An 18632-nucleotide genomic window follows, 5' to 3' on the forward strand; every position below is an offset into this window, starting at 1 on the left:
CCCATATTTTGTAAAAGCCTGTATGATATGCCAGTGCTATTAAAATAAGGAATAGATTATTACTGTATCTTATACCTACCTTTACTTTTTCGTGTGTGAAGGTGTTACACCTTGTGTAATTTGTCCATGTTCTGTTGCTGTCAGGATGTCTGAACCAGTGTCCATTTTTGCCACATTCTTTTGTTACTTTTTCTGTCAAAATAAACAATAAAAATTATCATTTACCAACATAAAATAAATGGTTCAATACATGAATGTCATGCTAAATGAATACATTTGGGAAAACGGGAGCATATGAAATTGCGGGAGTTTCTGTAAAAACAGTGTAACCTTCAAAAATAACCTAAACTGCTGGAAAAGTCACATTCACTGGAAAAACACGGGACTGAAAAATGAGGCAAAATAATGACATAAAATGTGGGAAAACATATTTAAATCCAGGAAGGGCTCCTATTGAAACGCATAGGAAACAAAAAGGGACTAGAAAAAAAACTAGAAAATCTGGAAAATGTAAAATAGGTAAAATCAGGGTTTGATTGTAATACCTATAATACCAAACACTGGAAAGAAAAAACCCATAACAAGAGCAAACAAAAATGTATTCAAAAATTGTCTTCCTTGTAGGATGCTTTAAGTGTCCCTAAATACAGTAAAAACATGATTTGGCCAGCTTGGTTTGTTTTGTAGTTATTCAGTTGTAAAGTTGTTGTTTATAATCCATACATACACACTCATCAGAATATCACATAATCACATTAATATGACTATTTAAAGGATAAGGAAAGCTATTGATGCAGTTTATTGCCAATAGATTAGCCACAATAGTGCAAGCTAGAACACTATATTTATGCTGCAGGATGCTTTACCATACCTGAGTAAACAGCCCTAGGAGCTCTCTCTGTTTAGGATAAGCAGCTGCCATATTAGCTTGGTGTGACATCACTTCCTGTCCGAGTCTCTCCTTGCTCACTCATAGCTCTGGGCTCAGATTACAGCAGGGAGGGAGGGGAGAGGGAGAGAGGAGCAAACTGAGAATGGTCAAGCCCATGCCCTGGAGGTTTAAGCTGAAGGCAGGAAGTCTGATACAGAAGTCCATGTGTACACAATAGAAGGAAAGAAATGCAGTTTCTTTTGACAGAGGACTCAGAGCAGCATTACTTTGAGGGTTTACTGGTATATTTAGGTGGACCTTTCTGATAAAGTGTATTTAATTTTAACCTTTCCTTCTTTAATGTTGAGATCTAAGAAATGTTGTGTTTTATGGTTTATCTTTCAGGTTCACCTATCTTCAAGATGAAACTTCAGCCGACCATACACATAAAGATAAAGCTATACAAATGATGAATCATTAGATTTTTATTTTTTTTTGCTGGACGATCTTGACCTATATCTATCTATGTACCGTGAATATCTGTTACTTTGTGAAAACACACAGGACATGCCAAATATGAAAAAACTTTGAATTGGCATGCCAAGTCTAGATCAACAGAAATACTTTATTAAATTCAGCTTTGAATGCCTGCCATAAAGCCCAGCTATTTTTGAAAATGTCCCATGTTTTCCACTCTTAACCCTTGTCTTGCTGGCGGGCATCCCATGTTCTCCCAGAGGCCAAATCAACTCTTCTATCAAACTTTCTACCATTTCATTTGTTTGTTTATACCAACTTTCTCTGCACATTTTTCTGATGGATGTATTTTAACAACTTTTAGTTGCTTACCATGGTTTACTATGTGTGTTTGTGTGTGATTTGTGTACAATACAGATCCCGCTGTGCAGTTTAGGAAGCAAGCTGAAAACCAGCCAAAGCCGCACTACAATATTATTGCTAATCAACACACATTGCAATACTGTAAAAGCATTACCGTTGAAGACCACTATATTTAGGGGGTTATTTAGCAAATGTCAAATTTAAGAGTTTTATACCTCAAATGAACTCACAACTTGAATGGTTTCTAATTTAAGAAAAAACTCGAATGGCAAAAACTCAAATCAGCGGGTTTAGGGTTAACAACTCAGGAAAAAACTCGGTTGAGTGTTTGGCTAAATCGCTCCGAACATAAACTCGAACATAATCAAGGCTATTAACATCTTCAAATTGTTCAAGGGACTCTTACATGACCTCAACAGGTTTTAGATGGTGTATTTTCGAATTTAAGCTATTTCCAAGGTCAGGGTATAATAAGTCTCAAAAAATTCAAATGTTTTATTAACACAAAAATCAGAATTTTGACAAAAAAACTGCCTAGAAACTAGAATTTTCATGGAAAGCACAACTTGATTCTTAATAAATAATCCCCTTATTATGTGGCATATTAAAGAACCCCTGTCTTTGTGAACACATGCATTTGCATATCTACTGAATTACTTAGACAGGGACCCAGGGAATGTGCGCTGACCCATTTGGTTATGTCAGTAACACTTCCCTTATACTTATATATATTTCTACTTAGCAATGTGAGTGCTCCCACAACCCCCCTTTTGTATTTGATATTAAAGAATCTTACCAAACTGGAATATATATTTAAGTAAATATTACATCTCTTGCCTTGAGCCACCATTTTGTGATGGTCTGTGTGCTGCCTCAGAGATCACCTGACCAGAAATACTACAACTCTAACTGTAACAGGAAAAGTGTGGAAGCAAAAGACACAACTCTGTCTGTTAATTGGCTCATGTGACCTAACATGTATGGTTTGTTTGGTATGTGTGTGAACAGTGAATCGTACGATCCCAGGGGACGGCCCTTATTTTTTAAAATGGCAATTTTCTATTTATGCTTACCCAATGGCACGAACTACTGAAAAAGTGTTATTATGAAAATGGTTTATTTACATGAAGCAGGGTTTTACATACAGTATGAGCTGTTTTATGCAATATCTTTTTATATAGACCTACATTGTTTGGTGGGTGACACTATAGAAGTGACTGCGCTCTGGGAGAGTGGTTTAATAGGCTTCTTCTATCTCAGTGTACACCCCCACCTCAGGTGTAGACTAAATCAATTGAAATTGGAGTTACTGAGAGAAACAGCCAAGAATGCAGTGCTTGCTGCTAATTGTGCTTTATTGCCACGACATGTTTCGGGCTCAAGGCCCTTTATCAAGTGTTCATAACACTTGATAAAGGGCCTTGAGCCCGAAACATGTCGTGGCAATAAAGCACAATTGCATTCTTGGCTGTTTCTCTCAGTAACTCCAACTTCAATTGTTTGGTGGGTATAGTTTTCCTTTAAAGTTGTTATCCAAAACTCACACATTCTGTAGGTTAATGGTGCCATAGGGGAGCTGTCAAACATACATATATTGCACAGAAGGTGTTTATTAGCCATGTCTTCAAATTTAAATGCTTGTGAATTTAAATGGTTTCTTTTGTATGATTTGCCATTTATATTGCATTGTACCAAATTTTATTGCCTACTGTTTCTCTTTTCTGTATATACAGATAATTTACTGTAGTTCAGACCAGTTCTTGTAAAATAAATCTGGGTTCACTTGTACTTGTTTTGGTATTTAGTGGGAAGCTTTGGTGTGTCACTATAGTAAACCTGCTAGTTTACCAAACCATACCCTAGGGTAGGCTACAAACCCACTATTGTATTTTGGAAGTCCTGGGAGTCCTAACAAGATAGCTATATCCCGTTCAGTCAAATTAAAATGCATGCCTCTATGATAACCGACATTAGTACACAGGTTATTCACAAATCTGCTGCATAGGTATCGCAATTTCTCCATTATGTGGATCCTGAGTTCAAATGAAGACACTGAAGTTGAAAAAGGATATTGTACCTATCCACACCTTTGATCTAAAAGGATCTCTATACATATACAGAATACTCGGAGAAGCAGGAAGGCTTTTATTCAGAAGGGGCTCTTGTGTTTAAATTTGCATGATGGGTGGGTTTTCTGCAATGTTATGACATTCTTTGTCACAGGTTCCAGTTAGAAGCTATTATCTTTCTAATATCGGAATAGAAAGAGTTGCTTGCTACATCCCAGTGAGTAATGACATGGAGTTTGTCAAGGGAATAGAGAAGATTGTGTCATTCTTACCGTGATCTTCCTCTCCTAGATGAACTGCATGTATGGTAATTTATAGAAGCTTGTTACAACGATGCTGGTAGGGAGATGGGGTTGGTCTTTTAAAAATTTGGGAGGGTCTTTCTCATGGGAACAGGGGTTAGGGCTATCCTGATGAGTTCGTAAAGGAAAAAAGATCACATTATGACACTGTCAATGTATTGTATTTTGGAAGTGCTGTGAGTGCCTTCTTTTTTGGCTCTTGTAAATAATTTTGTTTTTACTGGCACACAGTAAGGGATGTACCCATACTTTTTATGGAATCCATTTGTAATTAAAATGGAAGCCTTCATAATATGGTTTCTCAGCTATGCAAAATAGAAGAAAAATAGTTTGAAAATTCTGCTTTTTTTCCCCTGCTCCCATCAATCAATTGACCTCCCTCTAATACAAAGGGTCCCAACCCATCTTCCTTAAATGTTTTACTTCAGGTATGGAATCCCTTATCCAGAAATTCATTATCAAAAAAACTGAAAATTATTAAATCATATTAAATGTTTTAAATGATTGCTTTTTTATGTAATAACAGTACCTCATCCTGATCATAACTAAGCTCCATAAATCCATATTGGTGGCAAAACAATCCTATTTGGTTTATTTAATGTTTAAATGAAGGTGTCGTGATCCAAATTATAGGGAAAACTACTTTATCTAAAAAACCCAAAGTCCAAAGCTTTCCAAATTATAGAATCCACACATACCTCCCAACATTTTGGAAGTAAAAAGAGGGACAAAAAATTTTTTCCCGCGCGTAGCGCAGCAATTTTTGACCACACCCCTTTCTGTGGCCACACCTCCTAATTACCATGTTCGTTTTACAAAATTTGGCAGGTTATGAAAGTTTGAAAATATTTCTCCTTATCTAAACTGTGTTTTTGTGCCTCAAAATTGTTACAAAGTATCTTATTTGCACCTGTTAGTTGTTCTGGGCTCTCTGCTACAAGCCAATTAAGTTAGAAACTTTGTTTCTTTTTCTGGCTGTTCAGTGCAGAGAAAAGAGGGACTTTCCAGTACAAATGAGGGACTGCGGGTTGAGCTGTCAAAAGAGGGACTGTCCCACCGAAAAAGGGACAGTTGGGAGGTATGTCCACACCTAGATTTATATATTTAAAATTTTAAAATAAATATAAAATGGAACCGTGACTTCAGGCTCCTGGAGATACTTAAGTCACTTTACCATGCTGGTTTTAATAAATTTGATAGGGATATTATATATAATATATTATACATAAAAAATATAATATTATAATTATACTGTTCCTGGCTTAGCACGCTTATTCCAAAGACCATGATATTACAATACAAAACACTGAATAAAATTGTGCCTGTAGATGTACAGTATAGAAACGCACCTGAAGGATCAAAGTCCTGGAAATAATCAGGGCACCGCTGTTCAGATATTATTCCTGCAGCAACATCACCCCAACATAACCAGCCATCCCATGTTCTGTTACAAAACTGTCCTGTTTAACCATAAAAATAACAAATGTATTAACAAAATAAGTTTTCAGGTGAGTAAATAAAGACATATGGATTAAAAACAGCATTTAAAAAGGGACATATAGTATTTTTTTTTAAAAAAATGTAGGCAAAGTAAGCTCTTGTTAGCAAGGTCATCTGATTCTATTTTTCTACAGTAACCCTTGTTTCTCAAATTATTGTAAGAACCCCATTTGTTATTATATACAAGTGTATCTCTTTTAGTTGTAATATTGGTGTGTAGGCAGCAATCTCAGGTCATTGTACATGATTCTGTACTGTCAGAAGCTAGTGGTTTGTGAATATCAAACCAAAAGGGGATGTTACCCCCCTGAGAGAAAAAAAATAAATGAACATTATTTTATTATATTTCACTGGTGTTTTAAGGGTGTCAAGAGTCCTTTAAACAAACTACACAAATTATTGTTGTGCTTTTAGTTTTCAAACTGCATGGACTTAATATGTGCTGTACATACATGTGATATGCTGCTAATACAATTACATTTTTTTCTTCTGATCCAGAGGAAATAAAAACGCATCTGAAAAAATCTTCTGTAGGCTGCCACACGTAAAAAGATGTAGGGGACCCCTGTTAACTAATTGAATTTTTTTTACAAAAGTCGAAAATATTCTTATGACCTGCCTTTGTGGTGTGGAAAGGAACATAAAAAAAAATTAAGAAATCATCAATTAGTGCATTTAGGTTTTAGCAGTTTATTAAGAGTTTTTAAAGGTTTCCCTTGGAGTAACATGCATTAGAAAATGCATAAAGTTATTACGGATTAGGGACTCCAGGACATCAGAATCACCATCTGGTAAAATGTACTTACAGTTTATATGAATAAATCTGACATCTAGGAAATGTATTGTTTTTTGACTGGATAGTTACCCTCTTTCCCATGTGCCGGCTCCTGCATTATTTTTTGGTAGCATTCATACTGTGCAGTCATTATTTTATTTTGAGTGACACCAACTTGCCTCTCTTCAGGCACACTTGTTGTTGCTTCTTGCTCTTGTGAAGCCAACACATAACCCTAAAATATATAATGAAGTTAACAAAACGGTCATCAAATGTTTCTATTAATGTGCTAATATGAGTTCAAAAGTATATTTAATGTCATGAAATATATAGACATATTAAAAACATTCTTTTCAGGGTCTGTTCCCATAGACCGTTTTCCCCCATTAATTTCTATGCAAACAAAATCGTAAATTAGTGTATACATATTATCAAATCCTATCAGTCTCCTTCCAAGTAAAAGAGCAGCACATAAGGTAAGCCAATTGACAGAACAATGGGCATGTAACAAGATTAAAAACACCAAAAAATAAAAAGTGTTTAAAAGGAATGAAAATTTAATATCCTGTTGAGCTTCATTGGTAAAACTGATGGGTTTGCTTCAGAAACACTACTATAGTTTATATAAACAAGCTGCTGTGTAGCCATAGGGCACACATTCAAGCACAGGATACACAGTAAATAACAGATAAGGTTTGAGGAATCCCATTGTATACTACAGAGCTTATCTGCTATCTACTGTGTATCATGTGCCTTTTCTCCTTTTTCAGATTTGAATGGCTGTGCTTCGTTGCATTTTCCCTTTCTATTAATATCCTTTTGAAGGTTTGCAGACCAAAACTGTACTCCATATTCTAGATGGGGTTTTACCAGTGCTTTGTAAAGAGGGAGTATGTCCCTCTCCTCCTCTGAATCTATATCCCTTTTAATATAGGAAAAACCCTTACTGGTCCTTCCTGCTGCTGACTGACATTGGGTTTCACATCCCTACTGCACACCCAGAAAATGATCAACATTGAATCTCATCTGCCACTTAGTTTCCCAGTCTACCAGTTTGCCCATATCTCCCTGCAAGATTGCCACATCCTAGATATAATTCATTGGCTTGAACAGGCCCGGATTTGTGGAAAGGCCACCTAGGCCCGGGCCTAGGGCGGCAGGATTTTAGGGGGGCGGCATGCTGCCCAACCACACCCACATTGGTTCAAAAACACTGGGGATGCGCTGGAGATACAATCATTTTATAAATCCCCATTGCTCCGGTCCAGATGATGAAAATTTGCACGAATAAAGGGGAAATGGACAGGGGCGACAAACGGCAGTGGGCCTAGGGCGCCCACTATGTAAATCCAGCCCTGGGCTTGAATAGTTTTGTGGCATCAGCAAACACAGATACATTGCTTTCAATGCCAACCCCCAAGTGCCAACCACTCCCTGTACCAATCTTTAAAGGAAAACTATACCGCCAAAATTAATATTTAAGTAACAGTTTATATCAAACTAAGTGGCATATTAAAGAATCTTACCAAACTGGTATATATATTTAAGTAAATATTGCCCTTTTACATCTCTTGCCTTGAACCACCATTTTGTGATGGTCTGTGAGCTGCCTCAGAGATCACCTCACCAGAAATACTGAAACTCTAACTGTAACAGGAAGAAGTGTGGAAGCAAAAGACAGAACTCTCTCTGTTAATTGGCTCATGTGACCTAACAAGTATGGTTTGTTTGTGTGCACTGTGAATCCTAGGATCCCAGGGGGTGGCAGTTTTCTATTTATGATTACCCAATGGCACATACTACTAAAAAAGTATATTATTATGAAAATATTTACATGAACCAGGGTTTTACATATGAGCTGTTGTTCGGGGGTATTGCTTTCCTTTAAAAACAGTTTTCTAGCCATGTACAAACAGCATTACTAATACCAACAGACCTTAGTTTAAAAGCAAACGTTTAAAAAACACTGTATCAAAAGTTTTGCTAGTCCACATCTACAACCTCAGTGTCCAAGTTCCTATTTACTCTTAGCATAAAATGCTATCACTTGTGTGTAACTTTCAAATAACTTTGAACAGCTTTACAACAAACTAAAAAAAATGGGGGATGGGGGTAGCATTAATAAAAATCCCAAGAATTATTGCAGCAACCAAATTACTGTCTGGGTAATATAAAAAAAATTGCAAAAAGTGTTACAGGTTTTGTCACCAAACAGCAGGTGACATTTACTAGTCACCTATTTACTGGCTTTATGGAGTATCAAGAAAGGCAAAACACTATTCTCACCAGATCATACCCTAACTGGACTTTTAGGCTGGGCCCCTCAAGTAACTGGTCCATGCACCCCTTGCAGGGGCAGCTCTACAGTTGCCTGATGTAAGCCTATTGGGAACCTAGCATTTTAATAATATGCTGCTTTACCAGGAAGGATGTAACTGCTTTTCTTTGTATTTTAAAGGGGTTTGATTAACTTTTAGTATGATGTATAGATTGAAGTTGCTTAGAATTAGCCATTCTATTAACATACTAAATATTAACTTAAAGGTGAATCCCCCATTTAAGCAGAGACACATTCAACTCAGAAATGCTCTGAGCAGCTCAGTAACAGAACACTTCTGATACTATCACTACATTTATACTTCTGCTAAATGGGACGTATTGACAAGTCGGATAGAGTGTTTGGACTGCTTCTGCCTCAATGACATAGTAGTGGTGGTGAGAAATTGTGCCACAGCCCAAAAAGCAAATCTTATTGAGCCAATTAGGGCAGTGTTCAAGTTGAAATTATTCAGGAAATTACGTATGAAACACAAGAAGCAAGGAAACAATGCACTACAAAACAAACACCCAGAAAACAAATGCATTACTTACCCTTGTGTTAATCATGATTAGAAATATAATAATATACTTGAACAATGCTGATCTTGATAGGAGTCCCATTTGCAATGTTTCCATCTGCCAAAAAGAGAAGTTAAGAAAATAAAGCATTCAAATCAGATAACATACAAAAAGTTAAAAAGATGCAGTTTTTGTGAAAAGACTGTAAAAATCAAACTTGCATGACTACCACTAAATTAGCGCTGACCTATTCCTGTAACACAAATTAGCTAATACTATAACTAAGAGAGGATTCCCCTGGACATCTTACCCTACCTATGTTAACTACCGTAAGTAACACAGTAGATGCGGTTCAAAGGAATTGTTCAGGATAAAAATAAAAAATGGTGTTTGAACACAGGTTGCGACAAATTGTTACATTCTAACGGCTTCAACTGTATATGTATTTATGGTATGTATATTGCAGTGCCAACCACTGTTATCTGCAGCACTTAATATCCTATTTTCATTTGTAAATTACTCTCCTACTTAGATTGTAAGCTCTACGGGGCAGAGATGATGCACTTCATCTTTATTGTAACTGTACTTTTTTATTTATTTGTGTTTATTGTCGTGATGTACATCGACAGGGGTAGAATCTGCCTGTTGCTGCACACACAGGGAATACTTCATCCAGACAACACTCAAGTGTGAAAAATCCACGTTTTCATGCACACTGAGGTGGATTCCCCTCCTGTCAATGTCTACAAATATTGGGGGGGATTCAACAGTATTTTCTCTGACAGCAGAAAAATACAGTGTACCATTAGCTTTAAGCTGTGAAGGGTATTTACCAATGTTTGATCTTACAAAGGTTTCCCTTACTGGAGCCAAGGAGCCAAATGATGCTGTGTGTGTCTGTGTGTGTCTGTGTGTGTGTGTGTGTGTTTTTTGGACAGCTGGCGGAGTGATACCATCCAGAGTCTTGACAGTGGGAAGCGAGGGGCCAATTCAGGGAGGACTACAGGAAGCGAAAAATGGCAGACATTAATTTGTTGCATATCTACTTAACTGGAACAATCCTGAGACATTTCCCAGTATTGGTCACACAGCTCCCTCCCAAAGGGTCTATGGAGTAGAACAATGCATTACAGCACAGGCTAGAGTCTGCAGGGAAGCACATTTGACACAATGCCAAACAATGTAAAAACTTATTTGCATGTCTTTGCCAACCAGCACTTAACAGTTAGGTGCTTAGCAGGGAAATGGTTAAACATTGAGCCTCCATTTTGCCATACAGCTTGATGTTAGCAAGTATTGCACAGACCCCCCCACTCGTTATTCTCAGTTTACCAGCCCAACAGGCTTTCTAGGCAGAGAGCTCGAAGCTGTAACTTAAGAACTTTGGCATGCTTTGAGGGAACAAAAGGTCAGTGAGCATAGGAGAAGCAGTTTCCTGTATGTGCATGTCAATCAAATTGCATCTCACTTTACAAACACAAGAGTGAAGAGAGCTAAGCAGCAGTGCTCAGATCAGTTTTTTTTTTTTTTTATAAATTAAACAGATTTTTGAAGCTTTCAGAATACAGACACATGGGGTCTATTTATTATGCTGTGTAGAACTAAATTCTCTGAAAAAACAGTGTTTTATTTTACGCCATTCTAACGCCAGTTTGACATTGTTATTTTACGTTGACTCAGACCTTTGTAAGTAAGTTCCGGCGGAAGTTGCTCAAGGAAAAAGTGCATTAAAAAAAAGGCCTTTTTTTATACGGCAATGTGTAGTGGATTGTTCCATGTTTTTTTACACCACATAATAAATCTGCACCATGATATTTAAACGGGTGGTTCACCTTTCAGTTAACTTTTAGTATGTTATAGAATGAACCATTCTAAGAAACTTGTCAATTGGTTGACATTATTTATTTATTTGCCTTCTTCTTCTGACTCTTTTCAGCTTTCAAATGGGGGGCACTGACCCCAAGTTAATTCTCTGAAAGGCTACACATTGTTATTGCAAAATATGGCAACTATGTATGGTGGCACAAATGTACTGTACTAGGGAACAGGCTTTAAAGCAAATATGATATGAATGACAAAGTATATATTACTGCACAGTTTAGAAGGAGAGTGTGCAGACAGGGCCTGTTTAAGGCATCAGTGGACCCAGGGCAAAGATCTCATTGGTGGACCTCCACCAAAAGTAATGTAGGGCAATACTACCCTCACTCAGCTTTATCTGCATTTAATAGGGCACCATTAAAAACTATCATTACTAAATGGGGGTACATGAGATTCAAAATTAAATCGCATATTGTGTATAATTTCAGTCTTTTATTTTGATATGGAAAGGAATGGCCTGACAAGTTGAGTCTGAAAGAGCACTTATCTTCTTTTTACAGTGGCTTCGGTACAAAACTGCATACTTTTGTATTTTCAGGCCAAAATTCCCCCAATATGTGCTGGCAGATCCCATACTTGTTAGTGTGCATGTATAAAGGGGGTGGAAGGCAGCAGATTTCTGTTCTACACTGGTGTTTCAGACATTATTATTCAATTATTGGCCCAGGCCAAACAAGCTGATCAACCTGATTTGGCCCAGAATATACAGTAGGTGGCCAAACTGGCCAATGTATATGGCATCTTAACTGTCTACCTTTACATGGAGCACCACATAACATCACTTATGGAGCCCACACTCTGGTTGGGGGAAACAGTTTTTCTTTTAAAATATGCCCACCCTCTCGATTGCTAGGCCATCTGCACTGGGAGGGAGATCATTCTGTGAATATGCCACAGATTTCACTTGTGTGTGCATAACAAATACTCAGAAAGAAGCACTTATTATGCACAACTAAACATGGCTGCCGCACCAGGAGCTCCCTCTCTGCATAGCTCTCTAAGGGGATGAGAAACCTATTGTTTCCCCCAACTGGAGTGCAGGGTTTATTAGCCCGTACCTTCACTGGGTGAAAATGTTTGGCTGAGAGTTGCAGTATATCCTACGTTTATCATATCACTTGCAATTTCGGATCAGTGTTGCAGGGTTGCACTTGAATTGAAAGTTGTATTTTCTAAACGTGTCCCTGAATTTCCATGTTGTCTGGTAACCTTATTATCCCTCCATGAGTTAAATTAAATGGGATAGTGTTTAACATACTTTTCGACTGTTTTAATTACTTTAAGGTATTATTATTTCTTTAGTAAAACAAGGAAATTGAAGCTACTCTTGTGAGACGGATAATTACAGTGCAGAGATAATCACCATGCACAATGGACTCCTTATATATAAACCAAAACAATAGAGAGACTATAAAGCATAAATAAGCCTTTTAATTTTAAAATCCCTAAAAAGAGCCTAGACAGCTCCCAGAATAACAAATCTTTCTCCATGCATTCAGTCCCATTTCATTCCTAAATCAAAAGCTGAAAACTGCAGCTCATTTCAGATACTTTTTAGTCTAATGTGAAGCTCTGCCCACTTTTCTTTTCTCATTTAATCTACTTCCTGGTCTAGCATGTAGCTCCACCCCCTTTTCTTTCTCTGAGCTCTCCTTCTCTCTTTGACAGTGAAGATGGTCAAAAAGGTGTCTATTGCGCATGGAAACCAATCAGGCAAGTGCAGCAGGCACCTCTTCACTCTTCACAGTCAAAAAGAGGAGAGAGCAGAAAAGAAAAGGGGCGGAGCTATATGCTTTCAGGAAGTAGCTGAAATGTGCTGCAGTTCCCAGCTTGTGATTTAGAAATGATATGAGAGGGAATGCAGGGAGAACAGTATGTTATTACAGACAAATCATGTGTACTTAGTCTTTAAATCCTCCACACATTTCTGCACTATATAATGTTGTTGTTGTTAGTGATGGCTTAGCCTCTCCGAGCTCTGCATAGTACACCAACCAAGCAAATAACTGTGTGCATAGATGTGCTAGCCTAGCTATTCTTTTTATTTATTTTAATTCTTTATTTAGAATAGTAAAAGAAAAATGGTTTAGGAACGGAGGGTACTGGACTATACCCAGCGTGCAAAAATACCTTGCAATGAGTAACCGGTCAAATATCCTGAACATTACAAAACAGACAAAATAAATGATATAACAATAAAGAATTTGGGTACTGTCATTCTTAAATAAAGCAAAATCATAATGGTGAATTGGGAAGAGAAATGAGAAGAGTAGATTTTCCTCTGGCAAGGGATTATTTTCTCCAACAGTACATGTAGCCGTTAGGGAACTCCCTCCCCCCAGAGTCGCTCCAGGGGATGGGCTAGCTTTTTCACCCTCTGCCAAGTGATTACGCCCCTCCATGTTTCCTAAATGTATCATTATGTCTGACACTTCTGCATTTATAACAGCCATAACACATGTAACATCTTGACCAACACTACTTGTCCTAGCAATCAATCAGTCATTACACCCCTGCTTTCCATAGAGAAACTAACTTCCCTTTCAGTTGAATGGAAAGTGTAAATGGACACCTGGCAACTATTCCTAGGTGCTGTTATGTGCAGTGCGGTGGGTCGGGCAGTTGGAAGGCTAGTAAGGTGAGGTGGGGGAATAATAGGCTAACAGAAGGGGCAGTGCTGGTTGGAAGGAAGAAGAAAGATAGTTAGTTAGTCAGAATTTAGTGGGTGGCAAGGTTGTGAGGGATGTGGGAGATTTAGAGAACTTTTGGCAAATGTTATTGGATGTAAGTGCCTGAAAGGTATTGCATTGTTTGCAGTTGTGATTTCTAAAACAATGTTAGACAGGTCAGTCCAGCTCTATCTTGTACACTCAGAATTAGTACTCCGTTTACTTAAATAGCAGTTGATTGGGCCCTTAAGTGCACTCCGATTGAAGCTCAAGTAAATTAAGATGTAATTCCAAGCATTTAGTATTTGGACAAATGCTCAGTATTGCCTTTAGAGTATGTATTTGGTGTATGTCAAGGTTGGGGCTCTCTCCAAACAAGTTCTAGCTTCTTTTAGAAATCAAATTTAATCTGATATTTCAGAGCACCTTAACTGCACAAAGAAGATTTTCTTGAATTTGAGACAACATCCACAGATTTATCGAGCCACAGCCCGTAACAACTTGCAATTAAGACGTGAGACAAGTTCTTGCATCTAAATAGATAACATTTAATTCCCAATAGATTCCAGGAATCTCCACTTGTGCCACACACAATGTTTTACATTTGTCTATGAGGTGCCTGGCAGGCTTAATGAACAGTAACACAAAATAATCAAAAGTGTTTTAAAGTAAAGTAGAACTCCCATTTTATGTTTTTTAGAGGACCACATAAAAAATGGGAGGAAGGAAGGGAAGGACTCAGTATAATAACAACTGGCATGTAAAAAAAACTGATGCAGAATTGCACAACAAACATTTACAAATCAATTTCCATACTAAAAAAACGCTAAATGCACACAAGCTGAAGTTTCTCCTATATTGAAAATGTCAGAGTTGTATGCTGTCAGGTACAGCAGGGACAGAACAAAGCATCCTATGCAGTTTACATGATAATGTGCACCAGTTGACTCTATGTAGTAGAAAGTTAGAAAGTGAAACTTGTTCAGTGCTGGAAGTAACATAAACTAGAGATAATTATTAGTAAAAACAATTGGCAGATAGTATGTTTAGCAGATGACCTTCTCACTGAGCTCATGTTGAACAAGGATGTATGTATATACAGTATGTCTTATCTGCAGGGCTGGTCCTATCAAATGTGGGGCCCAATTGGGACCATGTTGGCGGGGCCCCTAGACAAAGTGTTGCTGGCTACTGAAACAGCAAGTATTTAGGAAAATAAGGGCATACAGGCACAAAATAGAAAGATTATCTGTGCTGCCCTGTGGTGCGGGGCCCCCAGAGGTGCGGGGCCCAATTGGGCCCAATTGGTCCAATTGGCCTAAGGCCGGCCCTGCTTATCTGTATCACAGTATGATACACAAAGAAACATGTTACTGCACTTATGAATAAATTCCTATTAAATAAAACTGTGTTTGGTCTTTACCCTTCCCCAAACATGAAAAGCATAACCTGTACATCATTTCCAATATCAGACAGAGTGCCTTATAATACAAGAAAAATATATGTAAATTAAAGAACAAGGAAAGTCTAAAATAGAATAAGGCTAGAAATGCTTTATTTTGTATACTAAACATAAGCATGAACTTACTGCACCAAAAAGCCTAATCAAACAAATGATTTATGCTTTCAAAGTTGGCCACAGGGGCTGTCATCTTGTAACTTTGTTAAACATCTTTGCCTGACCCTGACCCTGCACATGCTCAGTGTGGTCTGGGCTGCTTAGGGCTCGTCATAAACAAAGCTGCTTGAATTCTGCATGGCTGGTAAGTAAGGTGGGGGCTCCCCCTGCTGTTCATAAGTATGATTGTTTCCCTGCTCAGCAGTTAGGGACCATCTGACAATTCCTATCCACAGCAGTAAATGAAGTGATTTCACTGCATACAGGCAGGTTTCTTATAAAAAAGGTACACATTTTTTAATTAAAGTATATTGGAGATAGGTTTCTTTATCATTAAAGAAAGTAAAAATGGGATTTTATTTTTTTGCCTTTCCTTGTCCTTTAAATGTTACCCCACCTTAACCACCTCACCATCTCTCAATGTCCAAACCAGTTTATTAAACTTCTGGGATAACCATTAATATAGTAGACCTCAGATCACTTTACCATATTCAGCTCCGTCCTGATCAGTTATGGATGTCTTCCAACTAACTCCTCGGACATATACAGGTATGGGATCGGTTATCCAGAAACCCATTATAGAGAAAGCTACAATTATGGGAAGGCCAGCTCCCATAGACTCCATTTTATCCAAATAATTCAAAAATTACCTGTCAACTCCCCCCTCTTTTGCCAGCAGTCATCCAGTTTTGCCCCCCCCCCGATCTCTCATCATTATACATAATTTCCCAGAGTTTTACAACCTGACAGTGCGCTCATGCGCAGTAAGGTTTCTGTGACATCAGCATGAGCATGTGGTTATGCCAGGAGATTTAGAAGAGCAGTTGCACATGCACTGTGATGTCACTTCTAGTGGTGGGCATGTGTGATGAAATCACTTCCCATCACTTTTGCTTGACGCAGTTCCCTTACTAGGTTGACAGCTCTATAAATGGGGGTTTATCCAATGCATTACTGTACTGATAATCAAAAAGGCATTTCAAGAGGCCCAAACAACCTATAATAAATAGTGACTGTCTATGGCATCTTATAGAAGCCCTTCTGGCATTTGCTAGAATCTACTAGAATTTGCCAGTCTGAACTTTTTTTTTTACAGCAAATAAACACGATAGCTTTTAACACATTTTATTTTTTCATATTCAAGTTGACACAATTTGTTTTCCTGTAATTTTTTTTAAAAACAAGAAGATTGCTAAATCGCCCTTGCCAAGTGGATACAAAATCTGTTTAGTTGTTTATATATTTTGACTGACACCGGTGCTGTGGTGTATGTCTTAATCTTCTGTTTGTATAATGTTTTTCACTCTTGTGTTCAGTAATGCTTTAAAATACGGTAGTTTTTATAAAGCTCTGCATCTCCAGGAGCTAGGCAGTCACAAAGATACCCCTGCGATGAAGGGCCAATACAATAACACAAAGAAAATAAAAGTCATGTCCTTGATTTCTTCATCCCATTCCAACAGTGATTGGCTGAAGAATGCTCCCAGCACCTTCCTCTAGTTGCTGAATTTTTTTAATGCACCTTCTTCCCATATCTCCCATATCTTCTAGTAGCATCTGCATGTTTGTTATATAACATACATAACCATACTGGTAAAGCAGAAAGGTAGGATAAAGAGTTTTTACTATGATCAGTGACCAAGGTCGATTCTAGCCCCCACACCCACTGCACTATACTTTCTGTACTCCTACATTACATGTGGGCAAAGTAATTGTGAAGTCAAAAAATGGTTAAAAAGATTTCAAGTGTAGGGCCTTAATGTTGCTTCCTGAATTCTCACACCATACCCATTTCCTCCAAATGGATATCTTCACATCTCACATTTCCTCCGATCGTGAAGATAACTGCATACGAGACAACTTCGCCCTTGCCACAAAATCACAAATGAGGAAGCATAATTGTGCCCATCTTAAATTACAGGGCTGTGAAACTCAGCTTTTCAGCTATTAGTGGAACTACAACTCCCATATTTCACAGCAGTCATCTGTCCTATGTTGTTCTAGTGAGGCTGCAATGTGGAAAGGGCACTTCCATATATTGTATCTCAGATGTAACACAATCTCACACTGCAGGTTTATGAGCATGGGGTAGGGTCAGGCTGTCTAAAATAAAATGTGCAGCACTTCTGCCAACATCTGAAAGTCCCACGAGCAGTTTGCAGTATCGCTCATTCCCTTTATTCCCATGTGAAATGCGGAGATTCCCACAGCTCCCTTTAGAACACTATTAAAAGTCATTGACTAAAGTGTACTGACTCACCCCACCCCCCTAACAGATGTCACAGGAGAAGGGGGGCACAGATACTGTTTTATTATTTAACAAAAAAAAAAAGACATAGGTGGGTGTCAGTTCTGTGTGGGTGCCTTACTCTATCCGCATGGTGGCAATTAGAGAAAGGAAGATTAAAATGTAATAAACCCTTTGCAGTTCCCCATTACTCCTGTTATAATCTGCTACCGTATGCAATACTCCCACTATCATTCTCTCTCTCTCACAGCCTCAGAATAAGTCACATCTGATTAAAACAGAACAAATCAACCTTAATACAATTCAGTTTTCAAAATGTACATTTCAGGGCTCCTTTGATTTAAATTGGGACAAACATTAGGTAGAACAATGAAAACACTGTACTTACAATTGACAGCATCAGATGCTGCTTTAATCCAGTGCTAAAAAAAATGATCCTTTGTGTCCCTTTGTTTAGTAACGTGTAGCTGCTGTTGTTTATAAACGAGGTGCAGTTCTCCCAGACAAGTCGGCTGTTCTTCAGAGTTTAGATAACGATGCCTGTGTAAATACTGATGGATCCAAGTGTAGGAAAATAGCAACAGGAAACACCAGAGTTTCCTGTTACATCATTTGGACTCCGCCTGTACTTCTTCCTTCCTAAACAATTCCAGTACCCAAAGTTCTTGTTGCTGTTGAATATAATAACCCAGCTAGGATGAGAAATCTCCTGCCTTGTGGTATTCTGCTTGCATGTCACTTGCATGTCACGCCTGCCACAGACAGAGAGAGCACTTTTGCTTTACAGATCTAACTGTCAGTTTCCATCTGTTTCCAACAGTCTGATACAAAAGGCTCATCTTCACTCTGGCAAAATGCTTGTAGTTATTATCTCTGACTGGTAACTCTTTAATTATTTTGTAAGAGGTCAGGGAGACACAGGTGCATATATCTTGGTTGGGAATTTTGTGCTTTAACCCTTTCACTGCCCTTTCATTTTCCACAAACGCAGCTGCCAACAGCCTCTGATACTGGCATTTTA

General features: G+C 38.0%; 1 protein-coding gene across 1 annotated transcript in view; it reads right to left on the reverse strand.

Annotated features, from left to right (window-relative positions):
* calcrl.L (calcitonin receptor like receptor L homeolog) overlaps positions 1–18165 on the reverse strand; it is a 32562-nt gene extending 14397 nt beyond the window's left edge. The window contains 5 exon segments of the mRNA NM_001086737.1: positions 80–192; positions 5432–5542; positions 6448–6592; positions 9229–9312; positions 18000–18165. Of these exon segments, the coding sequence (NP_001080206.1) occupies positions 80–192; positions 5432–5542; positions 6448–6592; positions 9229–9312 (453 nt within the window). The 5' untranslated portion in view covers positions 18000–18165.
* Positions 18166–18632: the final 467 nt, after the last annotated feature.

Source organism: Xenopus laevis, chromosome 9_10L (assembly GCF_017654675.1).
Source record: "Xenopus laevis strain J_2021 chromosome 9_10L, Xenopus_laevis_v10.1, whole genome shotgun sequence".
In the NCBI taxonomy this organism is placed as follows: Eukaryota; Metazoa; Chordata; class Amphibia; order Anura; family Pipidae; genus Xenopus; species Xenopus laevis.